General features: G+C 35.1%; 3 protein-coding genes across 3 annotated transcripts in view; 1 reads left to right on the forward strand and 2 right to left on the reverse strand.

Moving 5' to 3' along the window:
* SMC5 (structural maintenance of chromosomes 5) overlaps positions 1-22,282 on the forward strand; it is a 171,679-nt gene extending 149,397 nt beyond the window's left edge. Inside the window, exons 22-30 of the mRNA XM_089831289.1 lie at positions 7,017-7,133; positions 7,378-7,455; positions 7,595-7,694; positions 7,784-7,838; positions 20,809-20,857; positions 20,958-21,045; positions 21,281-21,353; positions 21,462-21,565; positions 21,817-22,282. Of these exons, the coding sequence (XP_089687415.1) occupies positions 7,017-7,133; positions 7,378-7,455; positions 7,595-7,694; positions 7,784-7,838; positions 20,809-20,857; positions 20,958-21,045; positions 21,281-21,353; positions 21,462-21,565; positions 21,817-21,875 (723 nt within the window). The 3' untranslated portion in view covers positions 21,876-22,282. The remainder of the gene's footprint in view (positions 1-7,016; positions 7,134-7,377; positions 7,456-7,594; positions 7,695-7,783; positions 7,839-20,808; positions 20,858-20,957; positions 21,046-21,280; positions 21,354-21,461; positions 21,566-21,816) is intronic.
* On the reverse strand, positions 8,507-11,327 carry LOC149578750 (uncharacterized). Its single transcript, XM_089815441.1, has 4 exons — positions 11,006-11,327; positions 10,708-10,895; positions 10,324-10,611; positions 8,507-8,715 (listed from the first exon to the last, which is right to left on the reverse strand). The coding sequence occupies exons 1-4, from the start codon at positions 11,227-11,229 to the stop codon at positions 8,507-8,509; spliced, it is 909 nt and encodes a 302-aa protein (XP_089671567.1). The 5' UTR covers positions 11,230-11,327.
* Positions 11,846-13,124, reverse strand: LOC149578751 (uncharacterized). The gene is made up of 2 exons (XM_089815450.1): positions 12,325-13,124; positions 11,846-12,179 (listed from the first exon to the last, which is right to left on the reverse strand). Exons 1-2 carry the CDS (start codon positions 13,062-13,064, stop codon positions 11,846-11,848), a joined length of 1,074 nt encoding a protein of 357 aa, XP_089671576.1. The 5' UTR covers positions 13,065-13,124.
* Positions 22,283-24,637: the final 2,355 nt, after the last annotated feature.

The raw sequence follows: 24,637 nt of genomic DNA on the forward strand, positions 1-24,637 counted from the left end.
TTTCAGTCTACAAGGAACACAACAGCAGGAAGGATTCTGCAAACCCTTTTGAGATTGCATATCATATGTGAAAATCTTCATTTGAAAAAGAAGCCCCACAAGGCATTAACATTTCACTATCTTTTTTCAGTCAAAATTCATGTTGTTAATATTGTATCAATGTAAATAAGCTGTGCAAGAGCAAATCTTTCTGTCCTAATGCAATCATATGTAAGATCCTATTGTTGCATCACGATCACAGATAAGAGCTTAATTGGAGAGTTGTATGTGTCTATTCAATATGGTAATAAGTAATTTAATGCCTGCCAAAGTTGTTGTTGAGGAATTTACAGTAGCAGCTGATAGTTTCAATGGAAAAATAACTAATAAGAAGAGGCAGTAACATTAGTATATAGTATACATTACTAATCTGTAGGTTGTCATAACTGCTTGCTCTAAGTAATTTTGGTAGAGACAAGGCAACATCATCGGATGAAACAGATAAGTCATTGCAAGAATGAATCTACAAACATTCGTTCTGATCAGTAATTATCTTCCAATAATTAAACTGCCTTAAGCTGCTCAAGCTACACCAAATATCAACCCTGAAAATAGATCCTTGAGCTGGCAGTGCAAATATAACCTCTGGGTTAGTGTTATAAATGTTAAGTTTTATGGATCTCTGATAGATAAAACTGTTACAATAAATATGGAAACAAAGGATCTCTTACTTGTATTACTGTAGAGCAGAGTTGCCCTCCAAATACTGATGATATCTGATTTTGTATGCAAAATCTACTTCTTCCAATATTGCTGATAATGTGAGATGTATGCTGTATGTAACAATGACCATGCAGATAAGATAATAAAGAAAAGTGCTGATGTTTATTTGAATGCAGATCGCTGAGTACAAGATGTCATGTATTGATGTTATACTACAACGATCTGATTAATTAATTATATATATATATATATGCAGCGAAGGGTCATGACCCCTGTAGAGTCATGGCTCTACCTGGCCTTTGGCCACGAAGAGTCATGCCTCTATGATAGCATGACCAATAACTGCCTTGTTAACTAATGTAATCTTAAACACAAAGCAGTCAGTAATCACAAGTAATACTGCCGCTACTTGCAATGTTAATAATAACATAACCTCCGCTGATATATAATGCAATCAGTTGATGTTCTCTCAACCGATAATGCTTATTGGTTTAATCAAAACAATGTGTGTGTGTGTGTGTGTGTGTGTGTGTGTGTGTGTGTGTGTGTGTGTAACTACAATGAACATTTATTTGAGAACATAGATATAGATTAATATATCAGTCAAGCATCATTTACTTCTACTGATGCTAAAACATTAACACTCCCTCTTTAGCAAGGGAGAAGTAATACACCATTTGGATTTCAAAGTAGAATGCCTTATCACTTTATCTGATCTTATCGCAATGAAACAACAACTAGTCAGATAACAAAAATCACCAATCTATGAACACTATCATAATGTACATTATGATCTCTAATTGTCTCAAACAATATCTAGAGTAAACATAATGAAAATGTTATCTATGATCTCTAATTGCCCAAAGCAATGTCTAGAGATGTCCATAGTAATAACATAAGAATTTGTTACTCATGATCTCTAATTGCCCGAAGCAATGTCTAGAGATGTCCATGATAACAAGCCTATTATTTACAAGATCATCACCTTGCAAATAATTACCTTCTAAATAAATATGTCCATGAAAGATCATCATCTTTCATTACATATTTGATACTAAACAACAATAGAAGCATAAACTCACATGAATTAAATTTTTTAATTTAATATTCAATATTACAAATTAACCATATCAAGTTTTTCCCTGAAGTATTTCAACTTCACTTTAGCAAGAGGCTTGGTAAAGATATCAGCTGTTTGCTCATTAGTACAGATGTACTCGAGTTGAATAATTCCTCGATTCACCATATCTCGAATGTAGTGGTAAGGAATTTCAATATGTTTGGAGCGATTGTGGAAAACCAGATTGGTTGAAAGCTTGATACAACTTTGATTATCACAGTGAATCACACTGGGCTTCAAAGGTCTTTTGAACAAATCCGCTAACAACTTCTGTAGCCATACCGCTTCTCTAGCACCTAAAGAAGATGCAATGTATTTTGCTTCGGTAGAACTTAATGCAACTGAAGTCTGTTCTCTGCTGGACCAAGAAACATTCTAGATCCTAGACTGAAGCAATATCTAAAAGTACTCTTACGTTCAATAGGACTGCCTGCCTAATCAGAATCTGAATATCCATGAAGTTCGATGTTGACTTTATCATATTTGATTTTCGTTCCAATAGTACCCTTTAGATATCTCAAAATGTATTTAGTTGCATGTAGATGTATCTTCTTTGGTGCACACATAAACTGTCTCAAAGTGTGAGTAGCATAGCATATGTCAGGACGAGTATTAACCAAATACATTAAAGATCCAATAATCTGCCTGTAGTAAGTAGAATCTGCAAGTTCTGATTTGATCATATCATCCTTCAACTTGTGTAGGTTTACTTCCATAGTAGTAGCCGCTGGTTTAATTCCATCATTCCAAATTTTGTTAAAATGTCGTCTGTCTATTTTCCTTGATTCATAAGAATGCAGTGATCCTGTTGCTAGACTTCTAATCCAAGAAAGTAGCGAAGTAGACCTAAGTCTTTCATTTCAAACTTTGCTATGAGTTCTTGTTTGCATTTCTTTATGAGATGTTCATCATCTGTTATCAACAAATCGTCAACATATAACACAAGAATAATCATATCATCACCATCTATTTTGAAGTATAAGTTGGGATCAGCTTCATTTTTGGAATATCCTAACTCCATTAGATAGTTTTCTATCCTTTCATACCACGCTCTGGGAGCCTGTTTGAGATCATAAAGGGCTTTCTTTAATTTACAAACATGAGTTTTGCTGTCATGAGTACTGAATCCTTTTGGTTGCTTGATATAAATCTCTTCAATCTTGCCGTAAGGAATGCTGTTTTAACATCCATTTGATGAACCTTCAATCTCTTTGATGCTGCAATAGCTAAAATGGTTCTGATTGAAGTATATCTAGCAACTGAAGCAAATGTTTCTTCATAATCAATGCCTTCTTTCTGTGAGAAACCCCATGCTATAAACCTTGCTTTTTATTTTTCAATGCTGCTAATAGATGCATGTTTAATTTTAAACAGCCATTTGGAAGAAACAACTGGTTTGTTCCTAGGTCTTGGTACAACATCCCATATATCATTTTTTAATATAGAGTTATATTCTTCAATCATTGCTTCTTCCCAAGACTGATTTGGAAGTGCTTCTTTAACGTTAGAAGGTTTAGTTTTTATAAATTCTGTTAATAATGCAACCTAACACGATTGATTTTTTGTTCTTTTGCTTTCTCGAATCACTTCATTAGGTTCAACTTGATTTTCTTCTTTCATTTTCCTAGCCCAAAGTGGCCTCTTTTTATTGTTGACATTTTCAAAATCTTCATAATTAGACATAGTGGAAGAGGATGGTTCGATATCATTCTCCCTCTCAATTTTTGCTTGTGGATTTTCATCTACTTCAGGAATGGATTCAGTAATGGATTCATCACTGTTTCTAGAGATATTAAAGATAATATCTTCTTCAGATTTCACATCTCTGCTAATCTCAATTGTTCTTTGACTTAGAATGAAGACCCTGTATCCTTTTGTAGTTTCACTATATCCAATAAATACCCCCTTCTTCCTGGAAGGTTCTAGTTTTGTTATTTTCTTTTTAGGAATGTGGATATAAACTAGACATCCAAATATTCTTAGATGGCTTAGATTAGGTTTAATGCCTGTGAATACTTATTCTAAAGTGGTGTTCTCTAATACTGAATGTGGACATCTGTTTTGAACGTAAATTGTAGCGTTAGATGCTTCAGTCCAAAAGGAAGTATAAAGGTTTTGATCGTGCATCATTGCTTTGGCAGATTCAACAATTGATCTATTTTTACGTTCAACAATTCCATTTTGTTGAGGATTATAAGGTACAAAAAACTCCCTCTTAATCCCAACAACAATGTAAAAATTCTTAAAAATATCAGAGATGTATTCACCTCCATTATTTGACCTTAGTGTTTTAATTTTCTGTCCCGACTGATTTTCAACTACGGCTCTGAACTCTTTGAATTTTGACAAAACTTCAGCTGAATCTTTTTGTTTCAGAAAATAGATCCAAGTTCTTTTAGAGTGATCATCAATAAAAATTACATAGAAGAAGCACCCATTAAGAGAAGGTACAGACATAGGACTGCAAAGGTCAATGTGGATCAGTTCAAGAATGAATTTAGATTTGTGAACACTTTTAGGAAATGATTGTTTGGTATTTTTACTTAAAGCACATCCTTTGCAAATACTTAAATGATCAGTTTTGAGATTAGGCAAACCTTTTACAATTTTTTCTATGGATGACAATGCACGATGGTGAAGGTGACCTAGCCTCCTATGCCAAATTTTGGTGGAATTTGAAGTTTCATGATTAAGAGTTAGGTTTTGATTATTACAAAGTTTATAAAGACTTCCATCTCTAAATCTGATGGAAATGACTTTCTTGATATAAGAGTTCTTGGGCTTTGTTCTCTTGAAATGTGATTTTGAATCCTTGATCAGGAAGACCAGAAATAGAGACTAGGTTTCTCTTTATTCCTGGTACATATGAAACATTTTTGAGTTGTAGAGTAATTCTTGAATTTAGGTAAATTGAACAGGGACCAATTCCTTTGATAGGATGAGTAGAGTTATTTCCAATGGTAACTTCTTCTGATGATTATTCAGAGAAAGTTTCAAATTGTCTTTGAAATCGGTGATGTGCTTGGATGCTCCACTGTCTATGATCCAAGTGTTGTGGTTTGAGTTTAATTCACTTGAAAGGGCTAAGAAAAAAGCATAGTTATCTCTTTCTTCTTTCTCTACACCCTTTTCTTTGATTTATGCTAAGGTTGCTTGAATTTTCTTCTTTTCGAGGCAGAAGCTATGGGAATGACCAATTTTATCTCATCTAAAACATCTAATTTTGGACCAATCACATTGCTTGTATGTTTTGTTAGCTTCCCTTTTGTTGTGTTTGAATTTTCTTTTCTTGTTTGATTTAACATAAAATGTTTGAATTTCTCCCTCTTGATTTGTACTTAGTCCTCTTGAGACTAATCTAGATTCTTCTTGTGTGCATTCATTCTGTAGTAAATCGAATTTAGGGAGTTCGGGTCGAGAGCTTAAACCTCGGATAAATGTTTCTCATGATAGAGGAAGACCTTTTAGAGCTATTATGCTGAGTTCTTTGTCATCAACTCGATTTTCCATTGTTGCAAGTTGATCTTTTAGTTGAGAAATTCTTAGAAAATATGAAGTTATAGATTTTCCATTTTTCATCTTTATATATAGTAGATCTTGTTTTAGAGTTAATAATCTACTAGTATTGTTGATTTCAAATGTATCTCAAATAGTGGAGAACATTTCAAATGCAGTCTTCAGACTAGATATGGATGGGAGAATATGATCTTTTACAGAATCTATTATGATTTTCATTGCTTTATTATTATGTCTTTTCCATGTTACCTTTTTTGTTTCATTTTCATGCATGGATATTTTTGATTCAATATATTCCTCTAACTCTATTTCTCTTAATATTATCATTACTCTAATTTTCCATGATGAGAAATTTCATGCACCCTCTAGCCTATCTGCTAGTCTCACATGATTCACCATTTTAATAATATAATTTAGCCCCTTTTCTTTTAAAATCTGAGATTTTAGATTTTATTCTTAGTAATAGTTTTTCTTATCAGAATGGCTCTAATACCATGTTAAGTTTTATGGATCTCTGATAGATAAAACTGTTACAATAAATATGGAAACAAAGGATCTCTTACTTGTATTATTGTAGAGCAGAGTTGCCCTCCAAATACTGATGATATCTGATTTTGTATGCAGAATCTACTTCTTCCAATATTGCTAATAATGTGAGATGTATGCTGTATGTAACAATGACCCTGCAGATAAGATAATAAAGAAAAGTGCTGATGTTTATTTGAATGCAGATCGCTGAGTACAAGATATCTTGTATTGATGTTATGCTACAGGGATCTGATTACTTGAACTATATATATGCAGCTAAGGGTCATGACCCCCATAGAGTCATGGCTCTACGCGGCCTTTGGCCACGAAGAGTCATGCCTCTACGATGGCATGACCAATAACTGCCTTGTTAACTAATGTAATCTTAAACACAAAGCAGTCGGCAATCACAAGTAATACTGCCGCTACTTGCAATGTTAATAATAACATAATCTCCACTGATATATAATGCAATCAGTCGATGTTGTCTCAGCCGATAATGTTTATTGGTTTAATCACACACACACACACACACACACACACACACACATATATATATATATATATATATAAGTAACTACAATGAACACTTATCTGAGAATATAAATACAGATTAATATATCAGTCAAGCAAATACAGATTAATATATTAGTCAAGCATCATTTACTTCTACTGATGCTAAAACATTAACAATAAATATAGTTGGATTAAGTAAAGCTCTATGGCCTGACTAAGCAACGTTCATAACTATAAGTACTATCCGAGGCTATTGTTGGAGCTTCTTTGGTGTATTCAGAACACAGATTAGCTTCCCTATCGTAGTAAATGAAAATTTACCTGAAGACCAGTCCACTGAACATGTATATGTTGATTGAATGATATATCTATTTTTTAATGAAAAATGTTTAATTGAATACGAATGCCTTGTTCTTTTTGACTTATATTTGGATCTTGGGTTGGATCTCATGCAGAAATTAGTATATACCCTCTTGACTATGGTATTTAAATTATGAACTGACTACTAATATCTGAAAATACTAAATGGATCACTGATCAATGAATGTTTACACTATTTCTTTTTGAACTTCTTGATTCAATGATGGTTTAGGCCATTTTCTTGTTTTGATTGTGCTATTCTGTTTGTAAAAAGATGCCCGAAACAGTTGAAGAGCTTGAAGCTGCAATACAAGACTCCACTGCACAGGCTAATGCTGTCATGTTTCTCAATCCTAATGTACTTGATGAGTATGAGCGTCGTCGTGAGAAGGTAGTTTTCGTTTACTTGTTTCCTTACATTAACTGGCAAGTTGCTTCACTTTGAGGATATGATGTACTTGATGAGTATGAGTGTTGTTGTGAGAAGGCAATTTTTCTTTACTTGTTTCCTTAAATAAACTGATAAGTGGCTTTTTTTTGAGGATATGATTCAGGTACACTCTTTAAATGGTGATCTTGTTTATTATATGCCTGTTTGTATTCATATGAATTCTGATTTGTGAGTTTTTGAGCAGATTAGCAGCCTAACTTTGAAAGTAGTAGAAGATAAACTGGCACTCAACAAGATTTTAGAAGAAATAAATGCTCTAAAGGTGAATATTTAATAAAGTAACTTGTATTTTTCTTTTTATAATGTGTTAAAAAGACTGGATTACTGGTTTGCAAAGATCAAATTTCGTTTGGAATATCAACTAGTCAAAGTTTTAATTTTAAGAGGATGGTCATTGAAAGGAAACTTGGTTACCGACATTGAGAGGTCTTGTCACAAGGATCAACGAAACTTTTGGGAAGAATTTTCAAGAGATGGCTGTGGCTGGAGAAGTAACACTTGGTGTGTACTCAATATTGATTTGAATTCTTTTGCAAAGTTGATAGAATTCTCAAAATCAGTATAATTAACTCATAATTTTTTTTTTAAAGATGAGCATGGCATGGATTTCGACAAATATGGTATTCTAATCAAGGTTAAGTTCAGGTATTCTATCTTTTTATCTGTAAACTATGCTAATGAAATCCTTTTAAATGGAATTGTGCTATTGTTTAGTAGCTTTGATTTCTTCTTCTTTAGAATTTCAATTATGTTTCAAGCATGCTATCATTTGTATCTGTACTTTTTGTTGAAATATGTTTTCTGAACGCTAGATATTTTAAAGGATTTAAAACTTGTTTCATGCCCCCATTATTGAATAAAACTTAAAGACACAATAAGATCATCAAATAGAAGCTAATTTGATCACATACATAAATATACATCGCTCACATAAGTAGAAACTCAAATTGTAGTTGAAGGGAATTGCAAACTTAGATGTATAAAATTATAAATATTGTCAAATGCCACGTTATCAATTCAAATTTGGGGATGAGTGGTGTAGGTACGAGAGCTTGCTACATGGGCCCATGAAATTCTTTTTAGGGTTTGGGCACATATGGGTACGTGTTTGTGTATATATGCACTATATATACAAAAGAATGCATTAAAAATTTAAATGCCAATTGTTGGAGGAAAAATATTCAAATAAGCCATATTCACGATATCATATTTGTCTATGTTCACAATTCCAATGAAAATCATTACAATTACTGAATTACAAAATGTAGCTGGTGAAATATGATTCGATGTTCACCAAGCATCAAAGGGATTACCTATAAATCAGCTGTTGGATTTTGATGGGCAGCAAGATCAAGATCATCATAATCATTTGAACTCAAAGCAATTGCATGTGCACTAGATGCACCATGTGGTATGTCATCATCGCCATTACCATCATCCACATCAACTATAGTGGCTTTAGCAAGATCTTGAATGGTTGCATCTAAGTTAGCGGACTTAGGTACTACATCCCAAAGCTTCGCTGCTCCATTTTATGCATTGGGGATTTGTCTGGCACTGAAGCTGATGAGAACCGACTCTGAAAGAACCCAGAGAGATGCAGAGGGTGTGACTCCAACATTGGCTTAAGTAGAAGGGACGAATAATAATCTCATTACGGGTCTCTAGAAAGTGCTCAGAGTAGAAGGCCCTAGGAGGGTTAATCTAGGTCGTGGTGATGTACTATTTACATATGACAAGTCTAGCTTGCCCATTCAACTCCTGCTGTGAGGGGAGGAGATGGGCTGGAGCATCCAATGAGAATTGGTAAGGGGGGAGATGATCAATATCAATCCCGATCGAGCTCAATAAGGTAGCAGCTTGGGTATACCAGCAACGAGCTCTGGTTTTTAGATCAAAGATGGAAATATCAATTTGAGGAGCAGTAAGCGAGTTAGGAGTATTTGTTGTGATCGTCCATGGACTCTGCAAAGCTCTTGAGGCGGTAATGAACTAGATGAAGTCAAAGATGGTGCTAAGCTTGAAATGGTGAGCCCTGAACTAGACCGAGATAATACTGTGTAGAGTGTATAGGTGACATTTGATAATTTGGTAGAGGATAGGGTTTGAACCCGCTCGATCGATGCCCAATCCGAATTGAGAAGAGATGGTCCCCAAACCATAGAGCCATATAAAAAAGTCAGTCTAACCAATGAGTCCAAGAGGGATATTTTGGACACAATGTCCTAAAAGTGATGCCAAAAACATTGTCTCTCTAGTATGGCGAGGGAACCACACAACTTAGCAAGCCTGGGAAGGTGGGCGGGCTTCACGCTAAAGAGGGGACCAAAGAACTTGACCCCAAGATAAGTGTACTAAGAGACAATCTTGATCAGCTGACCTCAGGAGCTAAAGTGAAGATGCGAGGTCTTCAGATAGTTGAAGATCATAACCATAGTTGGAAAACTCGCCAAATGCAAAAACTCGCCAAGGCCCCCAAAAGTTTAATCAGGAAAAACTTGGCGATTTAAAAAAAAAACTCGGGAAAAACTTGGGAACCTAAAAACTCGCTGAAATTTAATTAAAAATACATTTATTTTGCAAAATTTAATGAGAAGATGCATCTAATAAGTTAATTAAAGACAATACAAAAGAAAGAAACAAAGTTTAGATATATATAAATGTATAATGCGTACAAAATTGCATTCTCATGCAGAATGCTCATGGTAGGAAGCAAAATAGTAAATTACTAAATAGTTTCAATCTGTCAAACTAGAAGTAAATACTAAAAGTCTAAATACATCAATACAATTTGACAATGTCAATCACATCTTCCTCTTTCCACTTGCACTAGCAGGAAAGCGAGGGGGTCTAGTCCTAGAAGAAGTGCCCCGCACTGGGATAGGGCGTGAGCTGCGTGACTGTGAACTCTGTGGCTGTGCCCCCTCGCTTGACGTCCCTACTGATTGGCTCGGCGTCCTAGAAGAGGATGCATCTCCTCCTAATGGTAATGCCTGATCCTCGCCTGAATCATCATCATCCTCGTCCTCATCTTCAATGTCATCCATAGTGAACTGAAAATCAGCGTTAGCCTCCCCCTCCATGGCCTGCCTCTCCAAATCAGTGATCTCATCTGGTGTAAACAATGGACTTGGCTGCTGTGCTGTCCAATTAGAATAAGGATCTATCTCATCTAGATCAAGCGGACCAGGTAGTTCTAAGAGCTGTGCCTTTTTTATGTGCAACTTAAGATTATAGTGCACATAAACAAGGTCATTAAGCCGTTTTTTAGTCAATCTGTTTCGTTTCTTTGTATGGATGGACTCAAATAAGCTCCAATTGCGCTCACAATGGGATGAGCTACAAGGTTGGGATAGGACTCTGAGAGCAAATTTCCTTAAATTGGGGGTATTGCCACCCCAACTTGCCCACCAAGCATCTGCAAAAAAAAAGTTAAAAAAGTTATAAAGCAATAAAAAAAAAATTAGAAGCACAACTTATCAATTAGCAAAAATTTTAAAGTTTGACGCTTTACCTGGTGCTTGAGTAGATCTTGCTCTCTTTGCTAGCATAGAAGAGAACAAAGGACCCCTTGATTCCACATAGATTTGTTGTTCGGTCACAATAAGGTCTCTCTCCTCTTCACTTGATATCATTCTCTCAATGCATTTAGAGAGACCTTCCATGACCTCTCCATTAGGATCTGAGTAGGAATCATCAGCCCTAAAACAAATAGAAAATGATATCAAGTCTTACTACACAACCTTAAAAAGTAAAGTAAAATAAAGACTTGTTAAAATCCCAACTTCAAGGACAATCAATTATCATAGTACCTGAATTTGGGATTGAGGAAGTAGCCTGCTGCATGAATAGGTTGGTGGAGCATATTGTTCCACCTCCTATCAATTATTTCCCAAATGGGGTCAAATTTGAGACTATCCCCGTGATAGTAACTTCTAACAGCCTCTTTCGCCCTATCCATGGCCTCATAAAGACCTCCCATTGGAGATTGCTGCCCATCACATGTGCGCAAGACTAGAACCAGGGGCAGAGACATCTACATTTGAAATTTGAAAAATACAAATTAGTTAATAACATAGTAAGTTATGAATTGATAATGAAACTTGAATACACTAAAAATATAATGAAGTTACCTCCACAATCTCCTTAGCCTTTGCAAAAAAGCTATCATCAAACATTATTCGTGCCACAGCCTCTCCTTCGGGCTTCTTTGCGTAAGGTGAAGCAACCCAATCAGCACACACAAACATTTGCTTCAAAGCCAATATGTGGTCAAGAATACTTTGCAACGTCAAGAAGACTGTTGCAAACCTTGTCATAGTAGGTCTCATCAAATCTTTGCCTTTAGTGGCTTTTCTCATCAAACTGAGAACCCATGGGTGATTATAGATATATTTCGTGACTCGCCTAGCATCTTCCACAATTGGACTCACCCAATCAAGTTTTCCTATGTCCTCCAAAAGAAGGTCAAGGACGTGTGCTGCACAAGGTGACCAAAAAAGTGTGGGATGCCTCTCTTGGAGGATTCTACCTAAAAGATTAGCAAAAAATCAATAATCAATAACAAACTTTCCATATTTAGTATTTACAAATTACATCAAATCTAAATTGAATAATACCATTATCTAGATTCCATAGCATTACATTCATGATTAATATTGATTCAAATATAAAAAATTAAATCTACCTGCTGCCACATATGCTACTGCATTATCTGTGATTATTTGCACCACATTCTCTATTCCCACCTCCATGACAACATTCTCCAACATTAAAGCCAATGTGGTTGCATTTTTCACTTTGTTGGAGGCATCGACAGATTTCCAAAACACCACATCATCTTTGCAAGCAATCAAGAAGTTAATGATGGTTCTACTTCTTCCATCTGTCCACCCATCAGATAAAATAGTGCAGCCATACTTCTTCCACTCTTTCTTTTGGTCTTCTATCAACAATGTTGCCCTACCAACCGCTTTGTCAAGCAACCTACAAAATTTAGGTGTAATATTAAATAAAGTGTAAGTGTTAGTAAAAAATTAGGAAATAAGTTATAACAATTAAGATTTAAAATATAACAATGAACTAAAGTGAATCACAATTATTTACAATTACTAAATAGTAAAATACTAACCTTCCACTCATATCCTTGCGATTAGGCGGCTTGTACCCTTTGCCTGATATTGTCATTGCATTCACCATATTGACCCAATAGGGACTATCAGCGGCATTCATTGAGATATTGTTGAAAAACCAAAAATCAGCTGCTGCAATATCAGTTTGCTCATGCACCTCCTTAAACCATGCAGTGCCCTCTAATGATGGTTGTGCTCCAGGTGTGTTCCTGGGCACAAAATAACCACCTATCCCTGATGGGGATCCGGATGGTGATGATGAAGAAGTAGGAGATGTAGAAGAAGTGGAACCGGTAAATGACAAATTTTGTTTGCGGATCCGTGGGCCACGAAGAGATCCCGGTATGTTCTCAAGTGCTTCTTCTTCCTCTTGCATATCAAAAGGAGCTCCTTCTGATTCAGCTATGGCTGCCCTCATAGCTAATTTTGCCCTCTCTCTATTCAATTTTTTCTCTTCAGCAGCTGCAAGTAGGGCATGGATGAATCTTTTTTCTTCATCAGTTACCTTGAGACAAGGATTTGAGTCATGTTTCTTTATGCCTGCAAGGTGGTATTTGAGGCGGTTTATGCCTCCAGAAATAATTCTCTCACAGGGAATGCATATCACCTTCCCAATATCATTTGGATTTGGAGCTTCATAGGCATACCGCCAGGCCTTATCTCTTGCATTTTTAGGCCGAGTGCTTATATATCCAGATGGGCATGGTGTTTGTGGCCATTCTTCTTGCGGGTTTGTCATTTTTGTAATGGTTGACCGCTGCCCTACACATAAATATATAGAAAAATGAATAAACAAAGTTAGAACTTAGAAGCTAGGGTTTCAAATGATTCAAAGTTTCAAACTTCAAACTTCAACCATATCCTTAGCAAACAACAAACTTCAACCATATCCTTAGAAGCTAGGGTTTCAAATCAAAATGATTCAAAATGATTTTAAATGATTTGAAAACATTTACAAACAAGTTAACAACAACAAAAACAAAAGAACATTTGTTATAAAACTATAAAAAGTTTTCAAACTATGATAAGATGAACATACCTGGAAAGAAATTTGTCTTCTAAAATCGGTTAGAATCCTCTACAATCCACTCAAATCCGCCTTGAATCACTTGCAATCAGCCAAGAATGCCTCCAAACCTTCTTCTCTTCACTCCTCAAGGCTCTAAACAATCCAAATACAAGAAAAAATGAGAAAAAAATGCATTCACTGCTGCTTTAATCCGTCACAGGCCGCGGGTGAAAATCTCATCAGAAAATTGCGAGTTTTTTTTAAAAACTCGCCGAGTTTTTCGCGATTACTCGCCGAGTATTCGGCGAGTTTTTACCAGTCCGCCGAGTTTTTGAATCGGCGAGTTAACTGGTGAAAAACTCGCCGAGCTAGGAAACTCGGCGAGTTTTCCAACTATGATCATAACCCTAGTCTTACTTAGGTTCACAACAAGTTGAAGCCTGTCACATAAAGAGGCCAACCCAACAGTAAGCCTCTGGAGCCCCTCTAGAGAGGAGGCTAAAAGAACCACATCATCAACAAATAGGAGAATGGAGATCAAAATCTGGTGTAAGTAGCATCCATCGTCGGGGAAGGCCTCGAGCTTGTCAATATAGATACAAAATAAAGTGGGAGAGAGAGGGAAGCTTTGCTTCACCCCAATGGTGCTCTGAATCGGATTGGAGGAACCCTCAAGAGTCCTAAATTTGGGTCAATGAGTTTGACTCAAAAACTACATAGTTAAATCTTGAGAGCAATATCACAGTCCTAATCTGTCAACCGCTGTCTCATAAAGTCTTATAATCGCAATCAAAAGACTATATGAAATAACAATGTCTCTGAGCCTTTGGAAAAGGGCCCTAGAGGAATGAAGTCAAAAACCTTACGAAAGCCTACAAAACAGTAGTATACTTTCTTAGCACGATGCCGAACCTCCTCAATGATAGCTTGTAGTGTCAATATGTGATCCTAGTCCGGAAGTCAGTACAAAACCCAACCTATCCTCTAGTACAAGATTGTCTCTTGTCAAGTTGTCTTGAAAGAAAAGTATTCAGGACCGTGGCATAGAGCTTGGCAAAGGTATGCACAATCATAATGGTCCTGTGATTAGCAGGGTCTAAAACCAACCCGAACTTGTAGATCGCGTTGTCTTGCATTTTGTCACCACAAAATAGAGGTAACAGTACAAAACTTTTTCAAACTAGTTTCACATTTCTCTGAGTTGAATTTGTTATTCAATTGGTTAATTTTGATTGATCAATCAAGTCCAATTCACGTAACAAATTTTTTTACTGAAGGCTTTCGTCAAGTCATTTTTTTTTTTGTTTGTCGAGCCTATCATTGATTTTTGAAGCCTTTAACGTCTTTTTTTTTTCTTTCCATTTTTGGGTGTGTGTTTGTTAGCTTTTGGTCCTTTGATTTTGCTCAAATCATTGCTTTCGATTTTCCTTTTGATTTGGTATATCTTAGGGCTTAATCGGAGTTGCCAATCAAAAGATATGACTATTTTAGTGCCCAAAAAGTGGACTTTGCAGGTGCAATTGAACAAATTAGAAATATCATGTTATATTTTTAAGTTGACATTCACTTTTTGAAAAATAAAACATAAACTCACTCTATGTTATGTTTTTAAGTTACTTTATCATTTTGATTTTTCACTTAAAGTTATAAGGCACTTTATATTATGTTTTAAAGTTGAGTTATGTTTTAATTTCTCACTTAAGTGACTATATTAACTAAATAGTTTGATTTAATTTTTGATTTTTAAACTGAATCTCTAGCAAATATTACTTTTAAAATGATATTTGCACATTATTTTTTTAATATGATAGCGTAAATGTTATTTATGGCCCATTCAAGTAATATTTCATCAAAAATTAAATTGCCATGTGCTAATTTAAATCACTTGTGCATCTCATTCTTTAGAATTCATCTAGACAGTGAGCTTTTGAATTAAAAGCATGTAAAATGCCTTTTATTCAAAATATGCAATGGCCTCCCAAAAATGAGCTAAGCATATTACATCTTTTCAAAACATGCATATGCACTCCAAGTGTACTTTTCAAAACATGCATATGCACTCCAAGTGTACATTTAACATGGGAGAGAACATAGAGCATATTCTAAAATATGAACATACATCTTGAGAACCCTTTTTTGCTCAAGATGCATGTTTAAAAAAAATTAAAATGCACTCCAAGAGTGCCTTTGGGCCTGGAGAAGCCAAATACATGTTTTTAAAACATTTAATAGCACTCCAAGAGTGCATTTGGACTTTTAACACATGTTATTGCCTCTTGAGAAAACGTTTTTGACTCTGAGGGAAAAAATGTCCATGTCTATGGCCTCCAAGAACATATTTTTGATGATTTTGCTTGGATTCTTCCATGAAATTACTTGAAATCTCTTCCTCATGAGGCGTTTTTGCATCCTTATTCATTTCCATGCATTTGGCATCCCTACTCGTGTGAAAAGCGTTTCATTTCAACCTCATTTGGAGCCACGTTTTGACAAAAATTCTCAGATTTGGGCCACCAAAATCCATGTTTTTGCCAAAGGAAGGGTCATTGTGGAGTTTTGATCATTGTAAATGACATTGAGGGTCATGTCTTTGCATTCTATGATGAAAATTGCTCCATGCAATGCTCTCATGAAACCACGTTTTTGACAAAAATGGGTTTTCTCATGCATTTTGCCAAAAATGATTTATGTTTTGATGTTTGTTGACCACTTTTTTGGGCATATACATGAAAAACGCCTCAATCATTGAAAGGATTGAAGAAATCAAAGTTTGTTTTGGAATTTTCAAAGATAGAGCTTCTTCCTCTTTCATTTTTGGATCATTAACAAGTGGACATTTTCAATTTTGTTCATTAATTCATACTTATCTTGCTATTTTCTTGCACATTTTAGCTTGATGTATTACACTTGTTGATAGAGATGCCATGAAAAGTGTATTTTTCCTTTACATATGATGTACACTTTCATTTTCACATTTTTGGATTGTCTCCAAACTCAAAATTCGAATTTACATTATAAAACCACTTGTCTCTTGACATGTTTAAGTGTCAAACCAATGATACGTGTTTGTTTTGTGCTTGTTTCCTTTGCAGTTTTGTTTGGTTTCTTGTTTCTCTTCTTTTGGAAGAAGTTGCAAGTTCTTTTCTAAGAACTTGAGTTTGTTTTAATTCACTCCAGCTTCCACCATTTTATGCAAGTGCATCATTTCATTCCATATTCGCCATTACATGCCAAGGTACATTACATCCATTCCTTTAATATGCAATTACACTTCAAGAGCAATTACATGTAATTCTACTTTTCATGTCATGACACACTGCATCTCATTCTCCACATGCTATTATATGTAATCTCAACCTCCATCCACATTTACATGCAATCTCATCCTTCGTTTCCATTTACACACATTTCCATCTTCCGAACCTAAATGCTTGTTCGTTTTACATGTGATCTACTTTATGTGTAATGACATTCAGAGAACCTGTTTAGACTAATGGTTACTTTTTTAAAGTCAAAAGTCGCCATTTGCACACATCCATATGCATCATAACTTGCATTCTCGGCCATAGCCACAATAACCCATCATTGCTCACATGCAATCCATCCTTCCATGTTTGAAATTGACCCTTTCCATCCAAATACATATGCTTTCTAGTTCATTTCCAGCCATCACGTGTTCCATAAGTATCTAATCCATACTTGGATACCCACTCCTTATGGATTCGTCATTGTAACTCTACTCCAAAGGTTTTTATGGATCTAATCTCATTGGAAGATGTTTTCGTCTTTATGTTGTGGCGCACTTTACAAGATATGCCAAAATTTATTTTAAGAATAGTGATAGCTTGTCAAGAAGACGTGCTTTAATTTTCAAGAGGAAATTATTCATGTGGTCTCCACTGGTGGCTTTGGAACTTGAATTTGTGTGAGAATGTGCTAAGCACTCTGCTTAAAAATAAAGAAAAAAAGTTAAAGATGTTGGTGGAAAGTTGTTCTGAGTTTACATCTGGATATTGTCGAGATCTTCAAAATGTTAGAGATTCCTGAATGTGTCAATCTACAAAGGAAAATTCATGACAACTTGGATGAGAAAAAACTTGGTCACATCAAGATTTCAAATGACAGTGTATAATTCATCAAAGAGAGTTAGAGGTTATGAAAAGACTCAACACCATAGTTATCAAGGTGAATGCAGTGGCACAAAATATAGGAACTCCCGATCTTGTGATCATTCAGGATTGCATCACCAAGTACACCCTTTAAAACAATCCCTAGGATTATTTCTTTTCTCTTTCGTCTTTCTTCTTATTTCATGTTTGTAATTGAAGATGATTTATTACATGAAAATGTGTAATTACATGTAATACAACTTACATGTGTAATGACATGTAATCCAATAATTTCTCTTGTTTGTTAGACCGGGTCAAAGTTGGTTGAGTTGCTTCCACTTTTTCCTCCATCTTTTTGTGAACTCCTTTGCCTATATAAAGGAGTGCCCCCTCATTGTAAAAATCATCTTTTGTTGTATGCAAGAAAGCTCTGCCACACTTGTGCAAGCATAACTTTGATTGTGTAGTACAAATTTGGAAGAAAAGTGAATAAAAGAAGTAATTGAATTCGAACCTTTGACTAGAAGCAATTGTGATAGAGCAAATTAGAAGCTTTCACTGTAATTTGTGCCTATTGTCTTTGATTCATGTTATTACTGTGTTCAATAATAGAGCAGTGATTTAAGAAGCAATTGGAGTCGAAGCTTTGACTATGAGTGGTTGTGGTAATACATAGACTAGGAGCTTTGGCTGTAGCTTGTATTACCATCTCAAATTCATAAAAAATAGTTAGAATTCCCCTCCTTTTGGAAGTTTTTGTGCTCCAATGGTAGTGATTTTTCTTATAAATTCGATTAAAATAGGGCCTAGAGCCAAATTATTACGCTTTCAACTGGTCTTTGAGTTAGTGTTGGTTCATTGGTATCACCGTTTACAACTTTAGATAGAAGTGTAGTTTGAGGTTTCATCTTGCCCATTACTCGCTCTGCTGCGGGTAAGTGGATTCTTTCTTGAAAGCTAAGAGGAAAGAATATTAGTAACACCCCTTACAAAAGCTCTCAATTTCTTGCTTACCTTCAGTTGACCCAAAGAATAGTGAGAAGGGGGAGCCTTCCCTTTAAGGTAGGAGAGGCTTTGTCTCACACACTGTGGCTAGTCATCCTATTTTGTGACTGGATTTTATTGAAAACTGTCGGTTGCAAAATATCCACCCAACAGATCGGATAAATTACACGTCCTGACCATGAATTGGGGAGCCCAGTGCAAACCACTATATTGAAGAGCACTGGAAGAAAAGAGCAACACAAAATGGGGTACCGAGCTTAAAAAGCTTTCCCTGGAATCCTTCTTCATTGGTGGCTCTATTGCATCTCATGAATCTAATGGCCTCACAAATAGTGTATGGAGTAAAAAGATGGCAAGAGGGAGGGGAGTAGGGTGAATGGGCAGTTGGCTAGGGATATTGTAAAGAGTGGAGGCATGAGACACCAGAGGATCTTGATTGCAAGAGGTTGGAGATTCATATAATCTTGACCATTGACGTACCATGTAGTAGCTTCCATTTTGGATTGGTCCTTGACAACGCAAAGGGTATGATTTTTTCTTGAGACAAACAATCCAAATTCTTGCCTAACAATTGACTCCACTTCTAGATCTGAAGAGTCCATTAAATGCCTTCTTGTACCCAATAACAACTTTTGAATCTCTATATGGTGGTACTCCCCTAGGAATAGAAAGTAGAAAAGTGCTATAGTGCCTCAGAGATAGGACATATGCAAGGAGTTGCAATGGGTTGGTCATCTTGTTCCAACGATGAAGAACAATTGCTTCCACGCTTTTGTAAATGGTGTCTTCATGATTATCTTTCTCCTTTGTATTACTTGGGATATCAAATGATGTAAATTATCTTGATGTAAGTGTTGCCGATTTAGATATCTCTAAATAAACATGGACAAAAGAATGTCTCGTAACTACCATTTTTATTTTCTCCTACATTGTGCCCACGCTATCACAGACATCCCCCAAGCATAGTGATCTGTATCAGCAAACCAAAGCATAGACATGATAGGTTTAGTGAATACCAATATGTCATCCACACAAACACACCAATCGTCATCCAAGATGAATGCCTTGACCTTTTGGGTGCCCTCAAAATTCATTGCTTCCATATGACCTATTGGTTGCTAATAACCATTTGACTTAATGCCTCTTTCACCTTTAGAAATCGTCTTTGAACAATAATGCAAGATACAATCTGAGTCTCAATAACCTAAGAATATGTTAATAGTAAGTTAATAACACATTTAAAATATGAAAATAACACAATTTTTTTAAATTTAATTATGTGAAACATGACAAATGAAATTATGAAACTAAATAAATTAAATTAACTTCAACAAGTTTCAAATTATTGGTAAATTTCTAAAAAATGCTTGTGACATGGTGGTTTGTCACAAACATTTGGATCTCCTCGACCTCATGGTGTACTTCTTTCACCCACTCTATTTGGGTGCCAATTGCTTGCATTACCAAATTGAGAGTGTATGGTGCCCAAAAGATGTACTCATATCTTGCCTCTACCAAAGCACCTGTAGTCCTGCAAACTTTTAAATTGTCTGTAATTACATGGACAACTATTTTCATTACCTACCATCTCTATGGAGTCAATGGAAATCCTTGAAATGAACTCTGCATCTTTCACATTTCCTTCACAGTCAACTGCCCTCAAAAACATTGTCCTCTTGGGGTACACCGCAATAACATTGATTAAAGGACAGTTGCTGCAATCTTTTCATCCCTTGAAAACAATAGATATACGTGTTCCACTCCAAGAATCTCTAATTGGTTTTAGTTGGGCCTCTATTTTCTCTCATTTTTCAATAAGGTGGTACACACGTGTTCATACTAAGGATCTGTGTAACCAAGAGTTGCAGTATTTATTGCTGACAATATACACTTCCAATACGGTGATCTCATCAAATTCAATGGAAGACCATGGGCAAAGAGGCAACGTGCAAATTTTTCGTCACTGATATTACTTTACTCCATTTTAAATGCTTTTTCTAATTGACCTCTCTTGTGGGTGGGAATTGTTTGTTCTTCATCTTCTTGCCTATGCTGATTCCGGGCAAGTCTGGAAACACTGATAAGTGTGAGCAAACACACACACACACTCTCCCCCAAACCCACACACCCAAGCCCCAAAGTTTTGTTTTGCCTATATCCACATACTGGATCTCATGCCCATATCAGCTATTTTGCTGTACCTGAATGTTTACGGTCAAATGCATAAAATTATTATCATCCATATTTTTGTTCTTATTTTAATCTTTCACTGAAAGAACTTGTAGATGTTTGGGAAATCCTTTGTTTACCTTGATGTAGCAATTCCTTTTGTACTAAGCTTTGACTCTATGCCTTTTCAGGCAAACTGGACAGTTGCAGGTACTTAGTGCTCATCACCAGTCTGGAGGGGTATGGGTAGTTTGCTTTCGAACTTATGAGAATTCAATCATTTTCCATGATAATTTTTTACATTTATGAAATGCTAACAAAAATGATGACTTGTCAACAGGAACGATCAGTGTCAACAATACTGTATCTTGTTTCACTACAGGACCTTACAAACTGCCCATTTCGTGTGGTTGATGAAATAAATCAAGGTTAGTAGAATTTTATGATGCTAGAAATTTATAACATTCAAATTGTTATTTTAACTCTTGATTTTAGATATTGAAAATTATATATTCTACTATAGCAATGACATGGTATGTTAAAGACTAACAGAATGTTATGGTAGCATACAAATATGGAGCGTAAATTGTGAGCTTCTTTATTGCATTAATGAAAGTTTCTTACAAGGTCATGCTTTGGCATACTGGTTCTTGTGCATACTAGGAATGGATCCCATAAACGAAAGGAACATGTTTCAGCAACTAGTTAGGGCTGCAAGTCAACCAAACACACCACAGTAAGAATGGATCTTGTTTATGTATGATAGTTCTTTACCTGGTCAATTTTGGACTGGGATGGCTTCTGACACTCCAAATGACTGATGCAAGGGACTTTCATTTTATAGGTGTTTCTTATTAACCCCAAAACTGCTTCCGGATCTAGATTATACGGATGCTTGCAGCATCTTAAATATCATGAATGGGCCTTGGATTGATAAACCATCAAAAGGTATGAAGTACTATGAACAATAATTTTAACTTAGTAAGGGTTACAAGGTCGTCTTATTTAGTAATTACTCTCTATTTCCATTGTAGTGTTGCTTCTTCATGTCTCCAAATAGTGAATAAATACTATGCTTTAAATTCGTACTTTATCTGCATAATGTTAGAGCGGTTCCTTTTCTTTTATAGATGAATGCATTTGCTAATCTTGGGCAAATTGTAAATTTTGACATTTTTCGTGCTATTTTGATCTGTCAGTGTGGAGTAGTGGAGCGAATTGGGGAACTGTGACAGAAAGAGTGTTGCAGGAGTCGTGACTTTTTAGTTTTGGGTACCATTCTGTATTCTTAGAAAATGCAAGAAGTATAACAATGGTCTTTGATTCCTTTTTGTCCTGAATAATTTTTGCCATTTGCTATATGTATTACTTAGTGCATTCTATCTTTGTTCATATAAGTATACAATGATGTCCCTATCCTCCTGTAATCGTTAGCACATTTTTCTGATGGGATTAGTATTACAGAAGAGATTCATGAGAAGAATTGAAGGAGAAGCTTATGTGACTAAAATCTCACTTATGTGACTGTATTTATGAGAAGAATTGAAGGAGAAGCTTATGTGACTGTATTTACGCACTTAAATCTCAATGGGCTGACCTGAGTGACTATAATTACTGGAATTCAATTCTACCATAAAAGTAAGAGATCCGAAACTTGGTTTTCAACAGCTGAAATGATAAAATTAAACAGCTCTGAAACTGCACTCTCCTTAGGTACATGTATTTACATTCTTGACATGGATATGGGTAGGGAAACAAAGTGGCATGAGTACTGTACCTGTAAATACCCAAAAATTTCTATCAATTTTTGTTATGCTTGCTTTGTTCAGTTGCAATTTTAATGCCCAGCACATAGTGTCCTATACAAAAAAAGGGAATACAATTGAAAGGGTGCAAAAACCCCAAAGTTTAAAACTCTAAAAAACTTTAAACTGTAGTTAATATGCAGCATGGTTGCATCTTAAATTATCGTAAAAAACATTCCAGGTTTGTGAGCATCAACTTGTGAGTAGCATCATGAGCAGCAGCTAGTGTTGGTTATCAACATAGGAGTTTGTGGTAAATAACATCAATAGCTGATGATTGATCAACATCAGTGGTTTCACTTGAGCAGCAAGGTGAGTAGCTATAGTCATAAGTTTTTTCAGTTCGTACTTATAAATGTTTATGGATCAATACCAACAATAGAGAAGAAAACAGTATGGAATGGAATCGATAACTTAATGGAGGCAAATCTTACGGAGAACTTTTTAGGGGGAGACTTTAATGCTCTCATAAGCTTAGAAGAAAAATATGGTGGCTCTCAAATAGTATTGCTGGTGATGACATATTTTAGGTGGTTTTCAAAAAACAATCTAATAGATATTCCTACCCCAATGAGATATTTACTTGGTATAATAGAAGAACATGGTTTTGTCACATAGCAGAAAGATTGGACAGATTCATTTATAAAGATCTAAGTACTTTCAATTTCTCTTTTAATGGTATCATTATTCCTAATGCAAAATCTGATCACTTTCCGGTTAGAAATATTCAGGAATTCTTTCAAATGTGAGAAAATGTGGTTCTTAGACGATTATTTTCATCAAAATATAAGCAACGATGGCTTGAGAGTAAATTTGAATGGTAAAAAATGTTCTATTTTGTAGCAAAACTAAAATTGATAAAAGAAAATAATAAAAAAAGTAGAATAAAGAGCATTTTAACAACACATTTACAAAAAAATTAGATAATAAAGAGGAACTAAAAGAGCTCAATGAAGAAATTATAAAAGATGGAACGGATTATGATAAATATATTAGAGAAAAAGAACTTGCAAAACAAGAAAATATTCTAGCTAAAGAAGAAATATATTGGAAACAAAAATCACGTGAAACATGGTTAATAAAAGGGGATTAAAACAATTTTTTTAAGAACATTCTCAATAGACAAAACATACATAGAATTATGAAAATCAAGGACAATGGTGGAAATAAAACATAAAATCCAAGATGAATAATATAAGTTTTTGTTAATTATTACACTGATATGTTAACTAATTTTGAATCATCTAATCTGGTAGCTCAAAACAAGATGAAAATTACACTTCCAAATTATTAACAGAATATAAAAAGTTTCTAAATAATTTAAATTCACAATAGAAGAAATTGAAGAAGCTCTTTTTAACTTCAATCCAAGTAAATCTCTTGGCCCAGATGACTTTCAAGCCTTTTTCTTTAAAAAATGTTGGGATATTTTAGGCTATGATCTTTGGGAGGTTATTGAGGCAACTTGAAAAATGGGATCTCTCTTAAACATAGATTAACAATACCTTTTTAGTGTTAATCTCAAAGAAACTAGAACATGAGGAACCACGAGGCCTTAGGCTCATAACATTATGTAACATCGTCTATAAAATTCTTTCTAAAGCATTAGCAAATATGATGCAAATAGTCTTATGCAAACTAATTTCAGAAGAAGAAATTGGCTTTGTTCCAAGTACGTCAATCGTTGATGGTATAATTATTATTCAGAATTAATACATTCAACTCAAATCAACAAGGAGCTATGTTAATGAAGTTATACATTCATAAGACTTACAATATAGTAGATTTTTATGTAAAACTATGGAAGCCTTTGGCTTCTCATGTCAGTGGATCTATTTAATATATAATTGCATATCAGCTCCTAAAACCTCCCTCCTTATTAATGACATGCCTTAAGGTTTTTGTAGCATTTCTAGAGGTATTAGCCAAGGAGATCCAATTTCTTCTTTCCTCTTATCATAATGGTTGAAGCATTTGGAAGAGCCATAAAAAAGGCCTAGTTGGAAGGAAAACTCAGAGGAATCACAGTAACAGAGGAAGTCACATCCTTTTGGAGAAAGTACAATGGAAAAGGCATATAATTTTAAACAAGTAATAAAAACTTATACGGATGCATCAAGACAATATAAATTATGGTAAATAATAGATTTTCATTCTCAACACTCCCCTCGAAATAGAAAGAAATATTAGTAATACGATGGGATGCATAAAAGGA

Source organism: Cupressus sempervirens, chromosome 1 (genome assembly GCF_028749045.1).
Source record: "Cupressus sempervirens isolate cs-2001-9-10 chromosome 1, ASM2874904v1, whole genome shotgun sequence".
Lineage (NCBI taxonomy): Eukaryota > Viridiplantae > Streptophyta > Pinopsida > Cupressales > Cupressaceae > Cupressus > Cupressus sempervirens.